This window comes from Panthera leo, chromosome A2 (assembly GCF_018350215.1).
Source record: "Panthera leo isolate Ple1 chromosome A2, P.leo_Ple1_pat1.1, whole genome shotgun sequence".
NCBI classification, from domain to species: domain Eukaryota; kingdom Metazoa; phylum Chordata; class Mammalia; order Carnivora; family Felidae; genus Panthera; species Panthera leo.
In genome coordinates, this window is record NC_056680.1 from 10874826 (window position 1) to 10892090 (window position 17265).

The window sequence follows — 17265 nt, forward strand, 5'->3', positions numbered from 1 at the left end:
GTTTGTTCACTTTAAGACTCTCTTATGGTTTGCCCCCCTTTCTATTTTATTCTTTTTTTTCTCCCCTCTTTATGTTCATCTGTTTTGTTTTTTAACTCTACATATGAGTGAAATGATATATTTATCTTTCTCTGACTGACTTATTTCGCATAGTGTAATACATTCTAGTTCTATCCACATTGTTGCAAATGGTAAGATTTCATTCTTTTTTATTGTTGAGCAATATTACATTATATATAATATAATATAATATAATATAATATAATATAACATAATATAATATATATAATATATATACCACATCTTCTTTATACATTCATCAGTTGATTGATATTTAGGCTCTTTCCATAATTTGGCTGTTGTTGATAGCGCTGCTATAAACATTGGGATGCATGTGTCCCTTGGAATCAACATTTTTGTATCCTTTGGATAAATACCTAGTAGTGCAATTGTTGAGTTGTAGGGTAACTCCATTTTTTATTTTTGAGGAACCCGCATACTCTTCTCCAGAGTGCTTGCATCAGTTTGCATTCCCACCAGCCATGAAAAAGGGTTCCTCTTTCTCTGTATCCTAGCCAACATCTGTTGTTGTTTGAGTTGTTCATTTTACCCATTCTGACAGGTGTGAGGTGGTGTCTCATTGTGGTTTTCATTTGTATTTCCCTAATGATGAGTGATGAGAATCTTTTCATGTGTCTGTTAGCCGTTGGGATGTCTTCTTAGGAAAAGTGTCTGTTCATGTCTTTTGCCCATTTCTTCATTGGATTATTTGTTTTTTGTGTGTTGAGGTTGAGAATTTCTTCATAGATTTTGGATGCTAACCCTTTATCCAATATGTCATTTGCAAATATCTTCTCCCATTCCATCAGTTGACTTTTAGTTTTGTTGATTGTTTCCTTTGCTGTGCAGAAGATTTTTATCTTGATAAAGTACCAATAGTTCATTTTCGCCCTTCTATCCCTTGCTTTCGGAAACGTGTCTAGTAAGAAGTTGCTGCAGCCAAGGTAAAAGAGGTTGTTGCCTGTTTGGTCCTGTAGGATTTTAATAGTTTCCTATCTCACATTTAGGTCTTTCATCCATTTTGAGTTTATTTCTGTGTATGGTGTAAGAAAGTGGTCCAGGTTCATTCTTCTTCACGTTGTTGTCCAGTTTTCCCAGCACCATTTGCTGAAGAGACTGTCTTTATTCCATTGGATATTGTTTCCTACTTTGTCAAAAATTAGTTGGCCATGCATTTGTGGGTCCATTTCTGGGTTCTCTATTCTGTTCCATTGATCTATGTGTCTGTGTTTGTGCCAGTACCATACTGTCTTGATGATTTTAGCTTTGTTATACAGCTTGAAGTCCAGAATTGTGAAGTCTCCAGCTCTGATTTTCTTTTTCACAATTGCTTTGGCTATTTGTGGTCGTTTCTGGTTGCATGCAAATTTTAGAATTGTTTGTTCTAGCTCCGTGAAGAATGCTGGTGTTATTTTGATAGCACTTGCATTGAATGTATACATTGTTTTCAGTACTATCAACATTTTAACAATATTTTCCAATCCATGAACATGGAATATTTTATACTTTTGTGTCTTCTTCAATTTCTTTCATAAGCTTCTATAGTTTTCAGTGTACAGTTTTTTTGTACCTCTTTATTAAGTTTATTCCTAGGTATTTTATGGGTTTTGGTGCAATTGTAAATAGGGTTCATTTCTTAATTTCTTTTTCTGTTGCTTCATTATTGGTGCATAGAATTGCAACCGATTTCTATATGTTAATTTTTATATCCTGCATCTTTGCTGACTTCATGCATCAGTTCTAGCAATTTTTGGTGGAACTTTTCAGGTTTTCCACGTAGAGTATCATGCCATCAACGAAGAGTGAAAGTTTGACTTCTTCCTTGCCAATCTGGATGCCTCTTATTTATTTTTGTTGTCTGATTGCCGAGGCTAGGACTTCCAACACTATGTTGAACAAACGTGATGAGAGTAGACATCCCTGTCCTGTTCCTGACCTTAGGTAGAGAACTCTAACTTTTTCCCCACTGAGGGTGATATTAGTTCTGGGTCTTTCGTACATGGCCTTTATGATCTTGAGGTGTGTTCCTTCTATCCTTACTTTCTTGAGGGTTTTTATCAGCATCTATTGAGAGGATCATGTGGCTCTTATCCTTTTATTAATGTGGTGTATCACATTGATTGATTTGAGGATACCGAACCACCCAAAGAGCCCAGGAATATCCCACTTGATTGTGGTGAATAATTCTTTTAACGTATAGTTGGATTTGGTTTGCTACTATCTTGTTGATAATTTTGTACCCATGTTCATCAGAAAGATTAGTCTGTAATTCTCCATTTTAGTGGGGTCTTTCTCTAGTTTTAGAATCAAGGTAATGCTGACTTCAGAGAATGAAGTTGGAAGTCTTCCTTCCATTTCTATTTTTTTTGACACAGCTTCAAAAGAATAAGTATTACCTCTTCTTCAGATGTTGGTAGAATTCTCCTGGGAAGCCATCTGGTCCTGGAAATGTCTTTTTCACCCAGAAGCCTGAAAGTCCACTTTGCGTGGTAGAAATGGTGCTTGGTGGTATCTGGTCATCTGTCCGAATTTAATATCTGAGCATGAGGTGTCCCTTAAGTTTCATTCTGTCAGGATGCTTCTAGTTCTCAAACACTGGGGCAGTGGTTCTCAGCCAGAAATGCATTTTCCCCTGAAGATACCTGTCAGAGTCTGAAGGGAAGTTGCCAAACACATACAAGGAAAAGGGAAGCACCCCAAAATATTACTATCCTGCCACAAATGTCAACCACAAAAGATAGAAACCCAAATAGACCAGCATTTCTCCAACTTCAATGTGCCTGTGAATCCACACAGATCCCACTACAAATGCAGAATCTGATAACATATCCTGAGTGGCCCAGAGAATCTGCATTTCTACAAGTTCCTAGGTGATATAGGTAGGACACTATCGTATGTGGAACGCTCTGATTAGCAAGGAGGCGGTCCTGTGTTAGAGATAAGTGTAGGTAACTTTAAGTCTTCTGCACTGAATATTGTCATTGCATGGTGTGATTTTGAAGGAATACAGTATTTGCTCATTCATTAAGCTGCATAAATTCTGTGTTTATTGCTTTTGTAAGTGATCAAAATAATATACTTAGAGAAAAATACTTTGTAGTGGGCAGAATACAACACTCCAAATATGCCCACCTCCAAATCCCCAGTACCTTTAAAATATTTTTTATAGCAAAGAAGGATTTAGGTGGCAAATTGAACAGGACTGCTAGTCAGCTGCCATTGAGATAAAAATATTAGTTGTGATTATCCACGTAAGCCTAAGGTAATCCTGATGGTCCCCCAATTGGTAAGGAAGGAGACAAAAGATTTGGTATCAGAAAGACTTTGAAAATGCTACCCTGTTGGCCCTGAAGGTGGAGGAAGAGGTGGCCAGCCACAGAGACTGCAATAGATTCTCCCCTGAGCCTCCAGAAGGAACTGAACCCTGCAGACTTCTTGCTATTAGCCCTGAGACTCCTTCCAAGCCTCTGACTCCAGAAGTGTAAGAGCCTGTATGTGTTTGTTTCAAGCAGCTGGTGTGGGGATATTTTACAGCAGCAATAGGAATCTCATATGAACATAGTCAATAAAATTATTTGAGACAACCAACTTTAAGCCTCTCAATTCACTCATTAGCTTCCCTTGGTCAAAGGCAATTTACAGTTTAACAACCCACAATACGAGGTAAGCAATGAACCATGGGAATCTACCCCCAAAACCAAGAGCACACTTTACACACTGTATGAGAGCCAATTTGACAATAAATTATATTTTTAAAACCCCACAATATGTAGAAAAAAAATTAAAACAATTTGGAGATATTCTGCCCAGCAGGTGGTAGAGTGAATTCCTATGGGCATAAATGTGAGTGTGGTCTGACTATAATGTCTTTGAGGCAACAAGATAGGAAAGGAACTCATGATCAAAATTAGGGTCACTGACATCTTTTTTATCCATTCATCAGTCAATGGACATTTGGGTTCCTTCCATAGTTTGGCTATTGTTGATAGTGCTGCTATAAACATTGGGGTTCAGGTGCCCTTTAACGGATAAAGAATATGTGATATATCCCTACAATGGAATATTAGTCAGTCATCAAAAAGAATGAGATCTTTTTGCAACAACGTGGATGGAACTCGATGGTATTATATTCAGTGAAATAAGTCAGTCAGAGAAAGACAAATGTCATGGTTTTGCTCATATGTGGAATTTAAGAAACAAAACAGGTGAACACAGGGGAATGGAAGGAAAAATAAAATAAAAACAGAGAGAGGCAAACCTTAAGAGACTCTTAAATAAAGAGAACAAATTCAGGGATGCTGGAGAGGAGGTGTGTGTGGGGGGGATGGGCTAAATGGGTGAAGGGCATTAAGGAGGGCACTTGGGAAGAACACTGGGTGTCAAAGTAAGCGATGAATCACTGGGCCTACGCCTAAAACCAATAGTAAACTGTATGTGAACTAACTTTAATTTAAATACATAAATTTAAAAACAAAAATTAAGTTCACCCATTGTAATTTAAAGTTTTGTGTCTTTATCTCTGCTTCTTTTTATTTTAGGCTGATTCAACCATTCGTTCTTTTCAGTACTATCCTCTCCAACTTTCTCTCAAGTCTTTCAACATAAAGATGAAATCATAAATCATCTGTGTGTGTACACATTATAAGAAAGAAAAATGTGTGCAAACACACACACACACACACACACATATGACACAACCACTACACTTGAATGGTTTCCTTGGAGTAAAAAATGTATATCCATGCATTTCATTCTTTCCTTACATTTCATTGGAAGTTATGTTGAGCATCCACTCTGCCTTCAGAAATAAGGAAAGAGAGGCTTAGGGAGTTTAAAATTTTAAGAACTACCTCACAAAGCAGTTAAAACTTAAATTATACACAAATGGAAACTTGCACTATGTGCTATGAATTTTCGTGTAGCTCGTTTAATTCATCCAACTGTACCCTTTAAATATGTGGTGTGTTGTGTGTAATTATACTCTGGTGATTTAATTAAATGGGCACATATCTATGGTACAGGCTGAGGGTTGGATAGAGAGCACAAATAGATGACTCTCCTTACAGGTTTGGGAGAGAGCCCTTCCACCAGGGAAAGAAAACCAATGTTACATACGGGTGTAGGAACACTGGGATTCAATGCAAAGAATTCACATGATAATTCATTTTATTTAGCAATAGAAGAATACCCTGCACATAGAAATGTAGTAATAAGACCATAAATTGGCTGAGACAGTAGAGCACTACAACCACACACAGCATCAGGGATGAGCCCTAGAAACACAACAGAGAGATTCCTACCAGACCACAGATGCATGAGGAGCCCAGCAGAGATTAGAAATGCTTCCCAGAGCTCCTGGGTGGCTCAGTCCCTTAAATGTCTGACTTCGGCTCAGGTCATCATCTCACGGCTTGAGGGTTCAAGCCCTGTATCAGGCTCTGTGCTGACAGCTCAGAGCCTGGAGCCTGCTTCAGATTCTGTGTCTCTGCCTCTCCCCCACTTGCGCTCTGTCTCTCTGTCTCTCAAAAATAAATAAATGTTAAAAAGAAAAAGAAAGGTTTCCCGACATGATGCCATTTGATGCTAAAGCTATCATCAATGAGGAGAACAAAAGCAAGAGAAATGTAGCTAAACATCAGTGTCCTTACAACTTGCAGCCCCCTGACAAGTCCCTGAGTCACCTCCAGGAACTCGAGGCTGAGTTAATGTTGATGTTTTACTAGACAAGAAAAGCAACCTTATCTTGACAAGAACCAAACCTCCATGACCCCGTAAACCTCACTTTCAGCATAAAGGAATTCCTTAGAAACGTGCTATCTCTACTCCCCTCCTCCATAAACTTAAAAGTATATGATCAGTCATTCTTTACAATCCCAGTGTAGCTCTTTCTGCCCATGGGTCCTATCTCCAAGCTCTAATAAACACACCTTTTTGGATCATAAAATGTCTCAAGAATTCTTTCTTCACCATTGTGCTCGGCATCCCCACATCATTATGATATCCCGTTTGATAAGAACAGTCTGTTTGTTATACAGCAACACTTGGCTGACACAATCACCCCAGCAAACAGACTTGAGGTGATCAGACATGTGCTGCTTTTTATTTGTGGCATATGGTCTGACAGTTGAGGAGAGCGGTTGTCATCCTTCTGTGGTTCAAGTCTATTTCCCATGACTTGATGAACAAGTGACTATATATGGGCTCCCCTCAGGGTAAGGGGGAGAGTTTGTAGGACATGCACGTTTGTGCAGAAGACCTGGGGACCCTGAACCACATGCCAGCAGGACATCCAGCTCTCGTGTGAAGCATCCTCTGGTCATGCAGGTGGGAGAGATTTCAGAGCAAGACAGAGGCACGAAATGGATGGGGCTGATACTGTTCCTTTGCCCACCCTTAGCATTTGTGACAAAAATTAAGAAAAGCAAGTTATTTTATGTATAATACCAGGAAGTGTCATATTAGCAGGTAGCACTAGAAGTTCTCAAGTAGAAACAGGAAGAAAATTCTGTGATAAAGCATAGAGGACACTGAGCAAACCTTCACCTCAAAAACTAAGTCCCTTCAGCTGTGGACACAAATGTTCTATGCTTCAATAAATAGATGCACAGGATCAACTGTTGAAAGAAAGAAAAAGAAAGAAAGAAAGAAAGAAAGAAAGAAAGAAAGAAAGATATTTGTGTAGTAACAGATAGTGTTTTGAAATTTTGCCTCCTCATATTTATGGTCATCCTGACACTAAGAATATATCCGGTTGATCTACTTATTTAAGTTTGTCTTTCCATGTAGACTCCACTGGGAGATATATTATGCTGAACAAGTTTTGTCTTGGGCTATGGTAGGCTTCCTGGACACCGCGCTGAATAACAGGGAAAAAACAGGAGACCGATTAGGAAATACAGTAGCATGTTTTTTAGAGTAAGTGCCTGACATTAAGCTCTTGATTATAATGTAAATGCCTGAAATTAAGCTTTGGATTTCTGGGACATCCATTTGAAAACAACCATGTTGAACAAACATACTGTCAGGTGTATGACACAATTACCAAATTAGCACTCAGACCGCCCCAGCCAGGAAGTTCCTGTTGACAAAGCCCTGGGTAACTAATGTAACTGCCCTTGAGTGACCTTGCTTTTCCCCTTCAGCTGCTGAAATCTGCTCCTATAAAACTGTTCAATAAGGTGTGAACCCGCAACTCCCTAGCCACTCTGGCCATGGTCCTCAATAAAGCCAGATCCCTCAGCGGTGCTCCCAGTGTCTGTCAATCCCTGTCTCCCTTTCTCAGACCTCTCCAAATGGCCTTTGGTCATCCCATGTGCCGTCCGGGATCTGTGAGTAAGAGGCATTGCTTTTTTAGAGTTCTCTGATGGTGGTGCCGAGGTGTGTCTTCTGATGACAATAAAGAACCCGAGGGCCAGTGAGTCACAGCATAAGCTCTGGGAATGTCCACAAGCACATGGGCACGGGTGAGTGCCGGGGCTTTCCTAGCCAGAGCATTGTGGTGTCAATAGCCAGAGGCTTAAAGGGAACACTGTTAGAGTCCACATCATCAGTAGGAATGCTTAGGTTGTGATGTAAAAAGATTGACAGACACAAGGTGAAAACTTTGGTTTGTATGTTCATCTACAATAAAATTATGGAGAGGGCTTGTAAGGGTTAAATTGTAAACCACAGGGCCCCATGAAGTGGAAACTTTACTGCGGGCTCCCCCAGAGCGATGTCTGTCAAATGCTCGGATTACCCAATATCAAGCATTGCTACTCGACCAGTACGTTTTTGTGTCCCCACAACCTTAAACCCAGCCACTTTGCTGCCCGAAGGACAGAATCCCCCTCTGTACTCTTGCCCAGAAACGTTGGCAGCGATCTCGTCCCTCCGCTCTGATCTTACGGACGTTCCCTTACAGGACCCTGATATCAGCATGTTTTCAGACAGCAGTAGTTTTGTATTTCAAGGGCAAAGGTGAGCCGGCGCTGCGGTGACGACAGACTGTGAAATTTTATGGCAACAGACCCTTCCCCCCCAGCCCAATGCGCAGAGCTCATCGCACTAACAAAAGCCCTAAAACTAGGAAGAAACAAATCAGTTAACATTCATACGGACAGCCGCTGTGCTTTTGCAACCGCGCATGTACACGGATCCCTTTATCAAGAGCGCGGTCTCCTCACAGCAGAAGGCAAGGCTATCAAAAATAAAGCTGAAATTTTAGATCTTCTAGCAGCCATCTGGGAACCTGCACGGCTGGCAATCATTCACTGCCCAGGACATCAAAAAGGCAACTCCCTACAGGCAGTCGGAAACCGCCTGGCTCATGCAGCAGCCCGAGAAGCTGTCCTAACTAAAAGTGAAAGTGCCTTGGAGCTACCGATCTTGACCGAGCCCTTGCTTCCACCGGACCCAATTACACTCCTAAAGATTTGGAGTGGATTTCCAGAGAAGGGGGGAAGTAAGATGCCGGGACAAAAGTGGTTTCAGGATCCTGAAGGTAAGATACTCTTACCCGCGGCACTCGGGCGGCCCATGGTGGGTCAGCTCCACCAAGGGACTCATCTGGGAAAAACGAGGATGGCGGAATTAGTGTGGAAAAAGTTCAGGGCACAAGGGCTGGGAAAAGAGATCGAAGAGGTGGTTGAAAGGTGTGTAAGTTGCGCCCAAGTAAATCAGGGTGCAAATAGGAAGGTTTCAGAAGCTAAAAGAGATAGAGGAATTGAGCCAGGCCGCTTTTGGGAAGTAGATTTTACTGAGATTAAACCAGGGAAATACGGATATAAATATTTGCTTGTTTTTGTAGACACCTTCTCCGGGTGGGTCGAGGTGTTCCCCACTAAATCAGAAACGGCTCAGGCGACAGTTAAGAAATTATTAAACGAAATAATTCTTAGATTCGGGCTGCCTCTGAGCACAGGATCAGACAATGGCCCGGCCTTCACGGCGCAGGTGTCCCAGGGTCTGGCCCAGGCATCGGGAATAGATTGGAAATTACATTGTACATATAGACCCCTGGGCTCAGGTCAAGTAGAAAGGATGACACGGACCCTAAAAGAGACCTTAACCAAATTGTCCCTTGAGACAGGCGAAAATTGGGTTGATGTCCTGCCTTTTGCCCTTTTGCGAGCGTGTTGTACTCCATTTGTCAAGGGATTTTCCCCTTATGAAATTTTATTCGGCAGACCTCCACCTATCCTGCCGAGGCTAGGAGACAACGTAATGGAACAGTTGGAACGGGACCATTTGCTGGCTTCGCTCATGGCCCTGCAACATGTACAAAAGGAAATAACCAGGGCCTTGAGAGAAGCCTTCACTCATCCTCCTGTTCTTCCCCACCCCTTTCAACCAGGAGACTTAGTCTGGGTCAAAAGGCACGAGCCTAAAACCCTGGAGCCGCGCTGGAAAGGACCACACACCGTGATTCGGACTACACCCATGGCCGTGAAGATAGACGGTGTCCGAACCTGGATTCATCACTCTCAGGTCAAGAAAAATTGCGTGAAGGCGGGAACAACCCAGACTGATACGGAACCAGATAACAAACAGCAAAGGAAGGTTCAAAGGCACCCAGAGGATCCTTTAAAGCTAAGACTGATGCGGGCATAATAATAATTTTCTGGGTTTGTATGGTGTTAAGTGTGGGGGACTGTATGAAATTGCATCCCCTATCTTTTTGGCCATACCAATGGGAACTCGGGGACACTGTCACGGGGAGGGTGATAGCATCTAATACCTCTTCCACTGTGCCTTGTTTTTTTTGTTTGATTTATGCGACTTGGTGGGGGACTCATGGGGGACTTTAGTTACTAATTATAAACAGCCAACGGGCTTTGCTCCTCCGGTCCCCGAAAACCCCTATATGGTTGCCTATGGATATGGACACAGGGATCAAGAACAAAAATTGGCTAACATACCAGGGTTATACAGTTGGCCTGCAAATAGAAAGGTCGAATGTGAAGGAAAAGGCCAATACCATTGTGCAAAATGGGGTTGTGAAACGCTGGCCCCCTGGCTGGCAGGACAGGGCCATGACCCCTTAATCACCCTCCTTAGAACTCCAGATCCCAAATGTAAGACTCGAGGAAAATGTAACCCAACAAAAATATGTTTAAAAAAGGTTTCTAGTCCCAGTACCTTTTCCTCTTCCTGGGACACTGGACACACTTGGGGTCTCAGGATGTATGCTCCAGGAGTTGACAAGGGCATTTCCTTTACTATACAAAGGGTTAAAAGAAAAACTCCACCCAATCCGGTAGGGCCAAACAAGGATATGATTTTACACCCCCCACTCTTTCCGACTGTCCCTTCCCAACCTACCCTGCAATCGGGTGTCCCCACAAAGTCGGAATTACCAACTACAGGTCATATCCAGAACCTGCTCTCCCCTGAGACGCATTGGCTGGATGGAGTAGATTCTACATATGCTTGGCTAAATTCATCTCACGCCGAGACTGTACAAGATTGTTGGCTGTGTTTAAACCCTAAACCCCCATATTACGCGAGAGTGGCTACAAACGCTAGCATTGGACAAGACACAGAAAAGCAGGTCGTGAAATTGCTAAATCCAAGCACGACATTGTGCCCTTGGGGTTCACGACCAGTTTTAACCCTAGGAGACCTCCAAGGGCAGGATTGGTGTATAGCGTCCCAAGAATATAATTGGCAGAGCTCGCCTTACAAAAACTCTTGTGCGGAAGTGTATATTCCAACTAGTTCAGATACTGCTAGCGCCCAAAATATAGCATACCGAGCCCTTCCTGGAGCCTGGTTTGCTTGCTCATCAGGAATTACCCCCTGCATTGCAGCCTCATACCTCGGGGTCGGCACCCAAGAGATTTGTATCTTAGTTCATATTCTCCCACAAATATACCTATATAGCCGAGAAGCAGGGAAAGAGCACTTACGTCTATTCGAAGGAGGTTCCAGGGTAAAAAGGGCAGCACCAGTCCTCATTCCACTCCTAGTGGGACTGGGAATTGTGGGATCCACAGCTATTGGAACTGCTGGACTCATTGTGGGGGACCGAAATTACAAAACTGTAAGCAAGCAAGTGGACCGAGACCTAGGCTGCTTGGAAACTTCAATTTCTCGGCTGGAACACCAAGTAGACTCTTCAGCCGAAGTTGTATTACAAAACAGAAGAGGACTTGATTTACTCTTCATGAAGGAAGAGGGCCGAGGTTGTATTACAAAACAGAAGAGGACTTGATTTACTCTTCGTGAAGGAAGGGGGCCTCTGCGTGGCCCTCGGAGAAACGTGCTGTGTTTATGCGAACAATTCCGGAGTAATCTGAGACACTCTCAGTTTGGTCAGGGATAATCTTAGGACCAGGGAACGTGCCAGGGAAGCCAGCAATATTTGGTATCAGACTTTACTCTCTTGGTCCCCCTGGCTCACATCACTGCTCACCGCCACAGCTGGGCCACTGCTATTGTTACTTCTCGGGTTAACTATTGCCCCGTGCATTATCAATTGGTTAGTACACTGTGTCAAGAGGCGAGTTAGTGAAATAAAAATTATGATGATTAGGTCCAATTATGTCCCCTTAGTTCCTAATGATGAATCAAGGGATGGATTCATTGACAAGAAAAGGGGGAAATGTAAGGGTTAAATTGTAGTGTAGATCTAACGCTTAGCTTGAAAAATAACAGCTCTGTTCTGACACTGAAGGTCAAAAGATAACAGCCTTGCTTTTACTCTTGTAAATTAGGCTTTACCAACGAAGGAAACAAAAGTTCAAAGAAAAGAGCATCAAAGGCAAGGTCAAGGAGATCCACTGGTTGCAACTTCGAGGCAGAAAGTCTAAAATAAACACCTCATTAGGCAACTGTTTCTAACTCATCTGGCAACTGTTTCTAACTCATCTGGCAACTGTTTCTCTGTTCTGTTCCCAGGTAATAATAAAACGATGTGATCAGCTTTAAAAACTCTGTACCCAGGCTGTTCAAGGCCGCACTCTTATCAAGAGTGTTGGTCCGGATCGGTCGGCCTTGCCTCTCATTGTAATAAACTTTGTTGTGACTGTCACTGGTGCCCGTAGCATTCTGTTTCAGGAGTCGTGTGGATACAACAGGCTTAGGGGCCAAGTGTAGCTTTTTTCCATATAAAGACTATAACTCATGATTATGTTCTTGGAAAATCTAGGGGAGATTTACTTCTCGTGGGATAAGCCATTTGAAAAAAAATTTATTTTAAGATATCCAACTTGTCCCATTAGATACAGAAATTTCCAGGCATTTGTGTTCTAAGGCTGCGGAAAACACTGGGGATGTATGAAAATGGACAAAGGGGAAACTGTATGTCAGACAGAGAAGAAGCTTGATAAAGTGAGTTCCTTAAATGTATAGAGAAGTTGAAAGCAAACAAGTGGAAATTCTAGGAGAAAAACAGAAGGAGCAGATTCTCCTGCCAAAGTCTATTCAAGGAAGAGCAGTTCTTGGTTCTGAGGCTCTGCCCTGCAATCATGCACACATCTCCAACCCCAAGACAGTTGGCCACTACATCACTTGAACCCCAACAATTCTTCTCAGAGCACTCTTTATGTCTTTGTTCCTCAGGCTGTAGATGAAGGGGTTCAGCATGGGCGTGACCACCGTGTACATCACCGAGGCTGTGGCACTTGAGTGGGAGCTCTGGGTAGCAGCAGAGCTGAGGTACACGCCGAGCATCGTACAGTAAAATAAACACACGACCGACAGGTGAGACGCACAGGTGGAAAACATTTTATACTTGCCCTTAGCTGATGCAATCCCACGTATAGAGGAAACTATCTTGGAATAAGAGTAAAGGATCCCAGCAAAAGGACCACCACCCAGCAGGACAGCTGCAAGATACATCACCACGTTATTAAGAAAGGTATCAGAACAGGCAAGCTGGAGCATCTCATTGAGTTCACAAAAAAAGTGGGGGATATGCAAGTGTGTACAGAAGGATAGCCGCAACATCATTAAACTTTGTAACAGGGAATTCAGGACGCACATGATCCAGGACACCAGAACCAGCAGCCCACAGAGCCGGGGGTTCATGATGACCATGTAGTGCAGGGGGTGACAGATGGCCACAAACCTGTCATAGGCCATCACACTCAGGAGGAAGACGTCCAGTACAGCAAAGAGAATGAGAAAATAAATCTGTGTGATGCAGTCCTCATAAGTTATGACTTTGCTCTGAGTCTGGATGTTCACCAGCATCTTCGGAATCGTGGTGGAGGTGAAGCAAATATCTACGAAGGACAGGTTGGCGAGGAAGAAGTACATGGGTGTGTGGAGGTTGGGGTCTGTGCTGATGGCCAAAATTATGAGCAGGTTTCCAAACACAGTGATCAGGTACATGGAGAGGAAAAGCCCAAATATGAGGGGCTGCAGTTCTGGTCTCTCTGAAAACCCCAGGAGAAGAAATTCTGAAATTCGTGTTTTGTTGCTCAGTTCCATGTGGTGGAGGTGGCTTCTTGGAAAGAAGGAAATAATGTGAGTACATTTCACACAAACTTTCATTACTCACAGAATTGAAATAGTACTTTTATAGTTTGGAGTGCAGAAATTCATTTTAATATGTTGTATGTGGATATGGTCCCCTTCAGGAATGCACTCGGACATATCTGATATGTTCTGTGTGGTTTTTTTTTCAATCAGCTTCTTTCCTAAGGAATCATATTTTACAGTTTTACTAAGAAGTTCTTCAAGAATTTCAGGAATATACACTGAGTGCTGACCATGTGTCAGGCACTATCTAAGGAATGAGCATAACGTGTTAAAGAAAAAAAGTCCTACAATGATGGAGAAAAAATATAAGCATATAAGAGAATTGTATAACTTTTTAGATGGTGAGGGGTGCATATGTGCATAGCACATGAAGAAAAGAAAAACAGGCATAAAGCAGAGCAAATAGGGCATTCTATTTTTGTGGGTATTTGGGCATATTCTGCAACAAGGTGATATTGGAACACAGACCTTGATAGGAAAGAGAGGTAGATGTGGGATTATGGGGGAAATGCGTGCCCAGCAGACAGAATGCAGGTCGGTGCAGAGGCCCTGAGGAAGGTACTTGTTTCAAATGTTCAAGTCAAAAAGCAAAGCCAGCGCTGCAAGGGGAATGAGCCTGGGGGACACTGAGGACAGATGCTGTCACACATGTGATGACGGAAGTAGTCTCTCTGCTACAACTGTGACCTCAGGGCACAGGGCCGTTCTTGTCCACACTACCTCTCCCTCTGTATTCATCGTGCTGCAAAGACATCCCATGAACTGACACAGATCTCCATCTTGGTGCCTGCTCTTGACTGAGTTCTGGCCCCTGTATTGTGTCACCTTGAGATTAGGAGTCCTGGCCCCTGTTGTGAGGACTGCTCACCCTCTACAAGTCACACAAACACACAGGACACCGTGGTCTTCTGGGTTGTGTAATCCCCGTCTTTACTGCCCATGCCATCCAGGTTATGTTGGGAATGGATACAACCCAAATAGACCAGACCAGCGAAATTTCCCCTGAAAAATGTAGAAATGGCTCCTGGAAATGTTAATTCCTAAGCCTCCCATGAACAAATGAAGGTGAAGCTCCATGTTGGGATGGCCATCTCCTGTTGTGTATTTCACAAACTTAAATATATACATATGCTATGTCTGGGATGCAGCAAAGGCCGTCATAAGAGGAAAATATATAGCAATCCAGGCCTTCCTAAAGAAGGAAGAAAGAGCTCAGATACACAACCTAACCTTATGCTTTAAGGAGCTGGAAAAAGAACAGCAAATAAAACCCAAAACCAGTAGAAGACAGGAAATAATAAAGATTAGAGCAGAAATTAATGCTATCGAAACCAAAAAAAAAAAAAAAAAAACAGTAGAACAGATCAATGAAACCAGAAGCTGGTTCTGTGAAATAATTAACAAAACTGATAAACCTCTAGCCAGTTTGATCAAGAAGAAAAAGGAAAGGACCCAAATAAATAAAATCAAGAATGAAAGAGGAAACATCACAACCAACACAACAGAAATAAAAAAAATAATAAGAGAATATTATGAGCAATTATATGCCAATAAAACAGGTAATGTGGAATAAATGGACAAATTCCTAGAAACATATACACTACCAAAACTGAAACAGGAAGAAATAGAAAATTTGAACAGACCCCATAACCAGTAAGGAAATCGAATTAGTAATAAAAAATCTGCCAAAAAACAAGAGTCCAGGGCCAGATGGCCTGCCAGGCAAATTCTACCAAATATTTAAGGAAGAGTTAACACCTATTCTGTTGAAACTGTTCCAAAAAAAAAAAAAAAAATAGAAATGGAAGGAAAACTTCCAAACTCTTTCTATGAAGCCAACATTACCTTGATTCCAAAACCAGACAGAGACCCCACTGAAAAGGAGAACAGAGACCAATTTCCCTGATGAACATGGATGCAAAAATCCTCAACAAGATATTAGCCAACTGGATCCAACAATACATTAAAAAAATTATTCACCATGACCAAGCGGGATTTATACCTGGGGTGCAGGGCTGGTTCAATATCTACAAAACAATTAACGTGATTCATCACATCAATAAAAGAAAGGACAAGAACCATATGATTCTCTCAATAGATGCAGAGAAAGCATTTGACAAAATGCAGCATCCTTTCTTGATAAAAACCCTCAAGAAAGTAGGGATAGAAGGATGACACCTCAAGATCATAAAAGCCATATATGAACCACCCAACGCTAATATCATCCTCAGTGGGGAAAAACTGAGAGCTTTCCCCCTAAGGTCAGGAACAAGACAGGGATGTCCACTCTCGCCACTGTTATTCAACTTAGTATTGGAAGTCTTAGCCTCTGCGATCAGACAACACAAAGAAATAAAAGGCATCCAAATCGGCCAGGAGGAGATCAAACTTTCACTCTTCGCAGATGACGTGATACTCTATATGGAAAACCCGAAAGATTCCACCAAAACTGCTAGAACTGATTCATGAATTTGGCAAAGCTGCAGGATATAAAATCAATGCACAGAAATCGATTGCATTCCTATACACCAACAATGAAGCGACAGAAAGAGAAATCAAGGAATTGATCCCATTTACAGTTGCACAAAAAACCATAAACTACCTAGGAATAAATCTAACCAAAGAGGTGAAAAATCTATACACTGAAAACTATAGAAAGCTTATGAAAGAAATGGAAGAAGACACAAAAAAATGGAAAAAGATTCCATGCTCCTGGATAGGAAGAACAAATATTGTTAAAATATCAATACTACCCAAAGCAATCTACATATTCAATGCAATCACTATCAATGTAACACCAGCATTCTTCACAGAGCTAGAACAAATAATCCTGAAATTTATATGGAACCAGAAAAGACCCTGAATTACCAAGGCTATCTTGAAAAAGAAAACCAAAGCAGGAGGCATCACAATCCCAGACTTCAAGCTATACTACAAAGCTGTAATCATCAAGACAGTATGGTACTGGCACAAGAACAGACACTCAGATCAATGGAACAGAATAGAGAACCCAGAAATTGACCCACAAACCTATGGGCAACTAATCTTTGACAAAGCAGGAAAGAATATCCAACGGAATAAAGACAGTGTCTTAAGCAAGTGGTGCTGGGAAAACTGGACAGCAACTTGCAGAAGAATGAACCTGGACCACTTTCTTACACCAGACACAAAAATAAACTTAACATGGATGAAAGACCTAAATAGAAGACAGGAAGCCATCAAAATCCTCGAGGAGAAAGCAGGAAAAACCTCTTTGATCTTGGCCACAGCAACTTCTTACTGAACACAACTCTGGAGGCAAGGGAAACAAAAGCAAAAATGAACTGGGACCTACCTCATGAAAACAAAAAGCTTCTGCACAGCGAAGGAAACGATCAGCAAAACTAAAAGGCAACCGACAGAATGGGACAAGATATTTGCAAATGACATATCAGAGAAAGGGTTAGTATCCAAATTCTATAACTTATCAAACTCAACACCCAAGAAACAAATAATCAGTGAAGAAATGGGCAAAAGACACGAATAGACACTTCTCCAAGGAAGACATCCAGATGGCCAACCGACACATGAAAAAAATGCTCAACATCACTCATCATCAGGGAAATACAAATCAAAGCCACAATGAGATACCACCTTACACCTGTCAGAATGGCTAACATTAACAACTCAGGAAACAACAGATGTTGGCGAGGATGCAGAGAGAGAGGATCTCTTTTGCTTTGTTGGTGGCAACGCAAG

At 41.9% G+C, this 17265-nt stretch overlaps 2 protein-coding genes across 3 annotated transcripts; one reads left to right on the forward strand and one right to left on the reverse strand.

Moving 5' to 3' along the window:
• The first annotated feature begins 7938 nt into the window (after window positions 1-7938).
• LOC122214080 (endogenous retrovirus group S71 member 1 Env polyprotein-like) lies at window positions 7939-11701 on the forward strand. 2 transcript variants are annotated; one of them, XM_042928723.1, is made up of 2 exons: window positions 7939-8542; window positions 9395-11701. In XM_042928723.1, the coding sequence occupies exon 2, from the start codon at window positions 9905-9907 to the stop codon at window positions 11252-11254; it is 1350 nt and encodes a 449-aa protein (XP_042784657.1). In that variant the 5' UTR covers window positions 7939-8542; window positions 9395-9904; the 3' UTR covers window positions 11255-11701. The 2 variants fall into 2 exon arrangements, with proteins under 2 accessions (XP_042784657.1, XP_042784658.1); XM_042928724.1 differs by having other exon boundaries at window positions 7942-8542.
• Window positions 11702-12543: 842 nt separating this feature from the next.
• On the reverse strand, window positions 12544-13539 carry LOC122214081 (olfactory receptor-like protein OLF4). Its single transcript, XM_042928725.1, has one exon. The coding sequence runs from the start codon at window positions 13537-13539 to the stop codon at window positions 12544-12546; it is 996 nt and encodes a 331-aa protein (XP_042784659.1).
• Between the last annotated feature and the right edge of the window lie 3726 nt (window positions 13540-17265).

Bases quoted from the DNA above. Each gene is read 5' to 3' on its own strand.
- LOC122214080 (XM_042928723.1), top strand. From the start codon at position 9,905: ATGGTTGCCTATGGATATGGACACAGGGATCAAGAACAAAAATTGGCT.
- LOC122214081 (XM_042928725.1), bottom strand. From the start codon at position 13,539: ATGAAAGTTTGTGTGAAATGTACTCACATTATTTCCTTCTTTCCAAGA.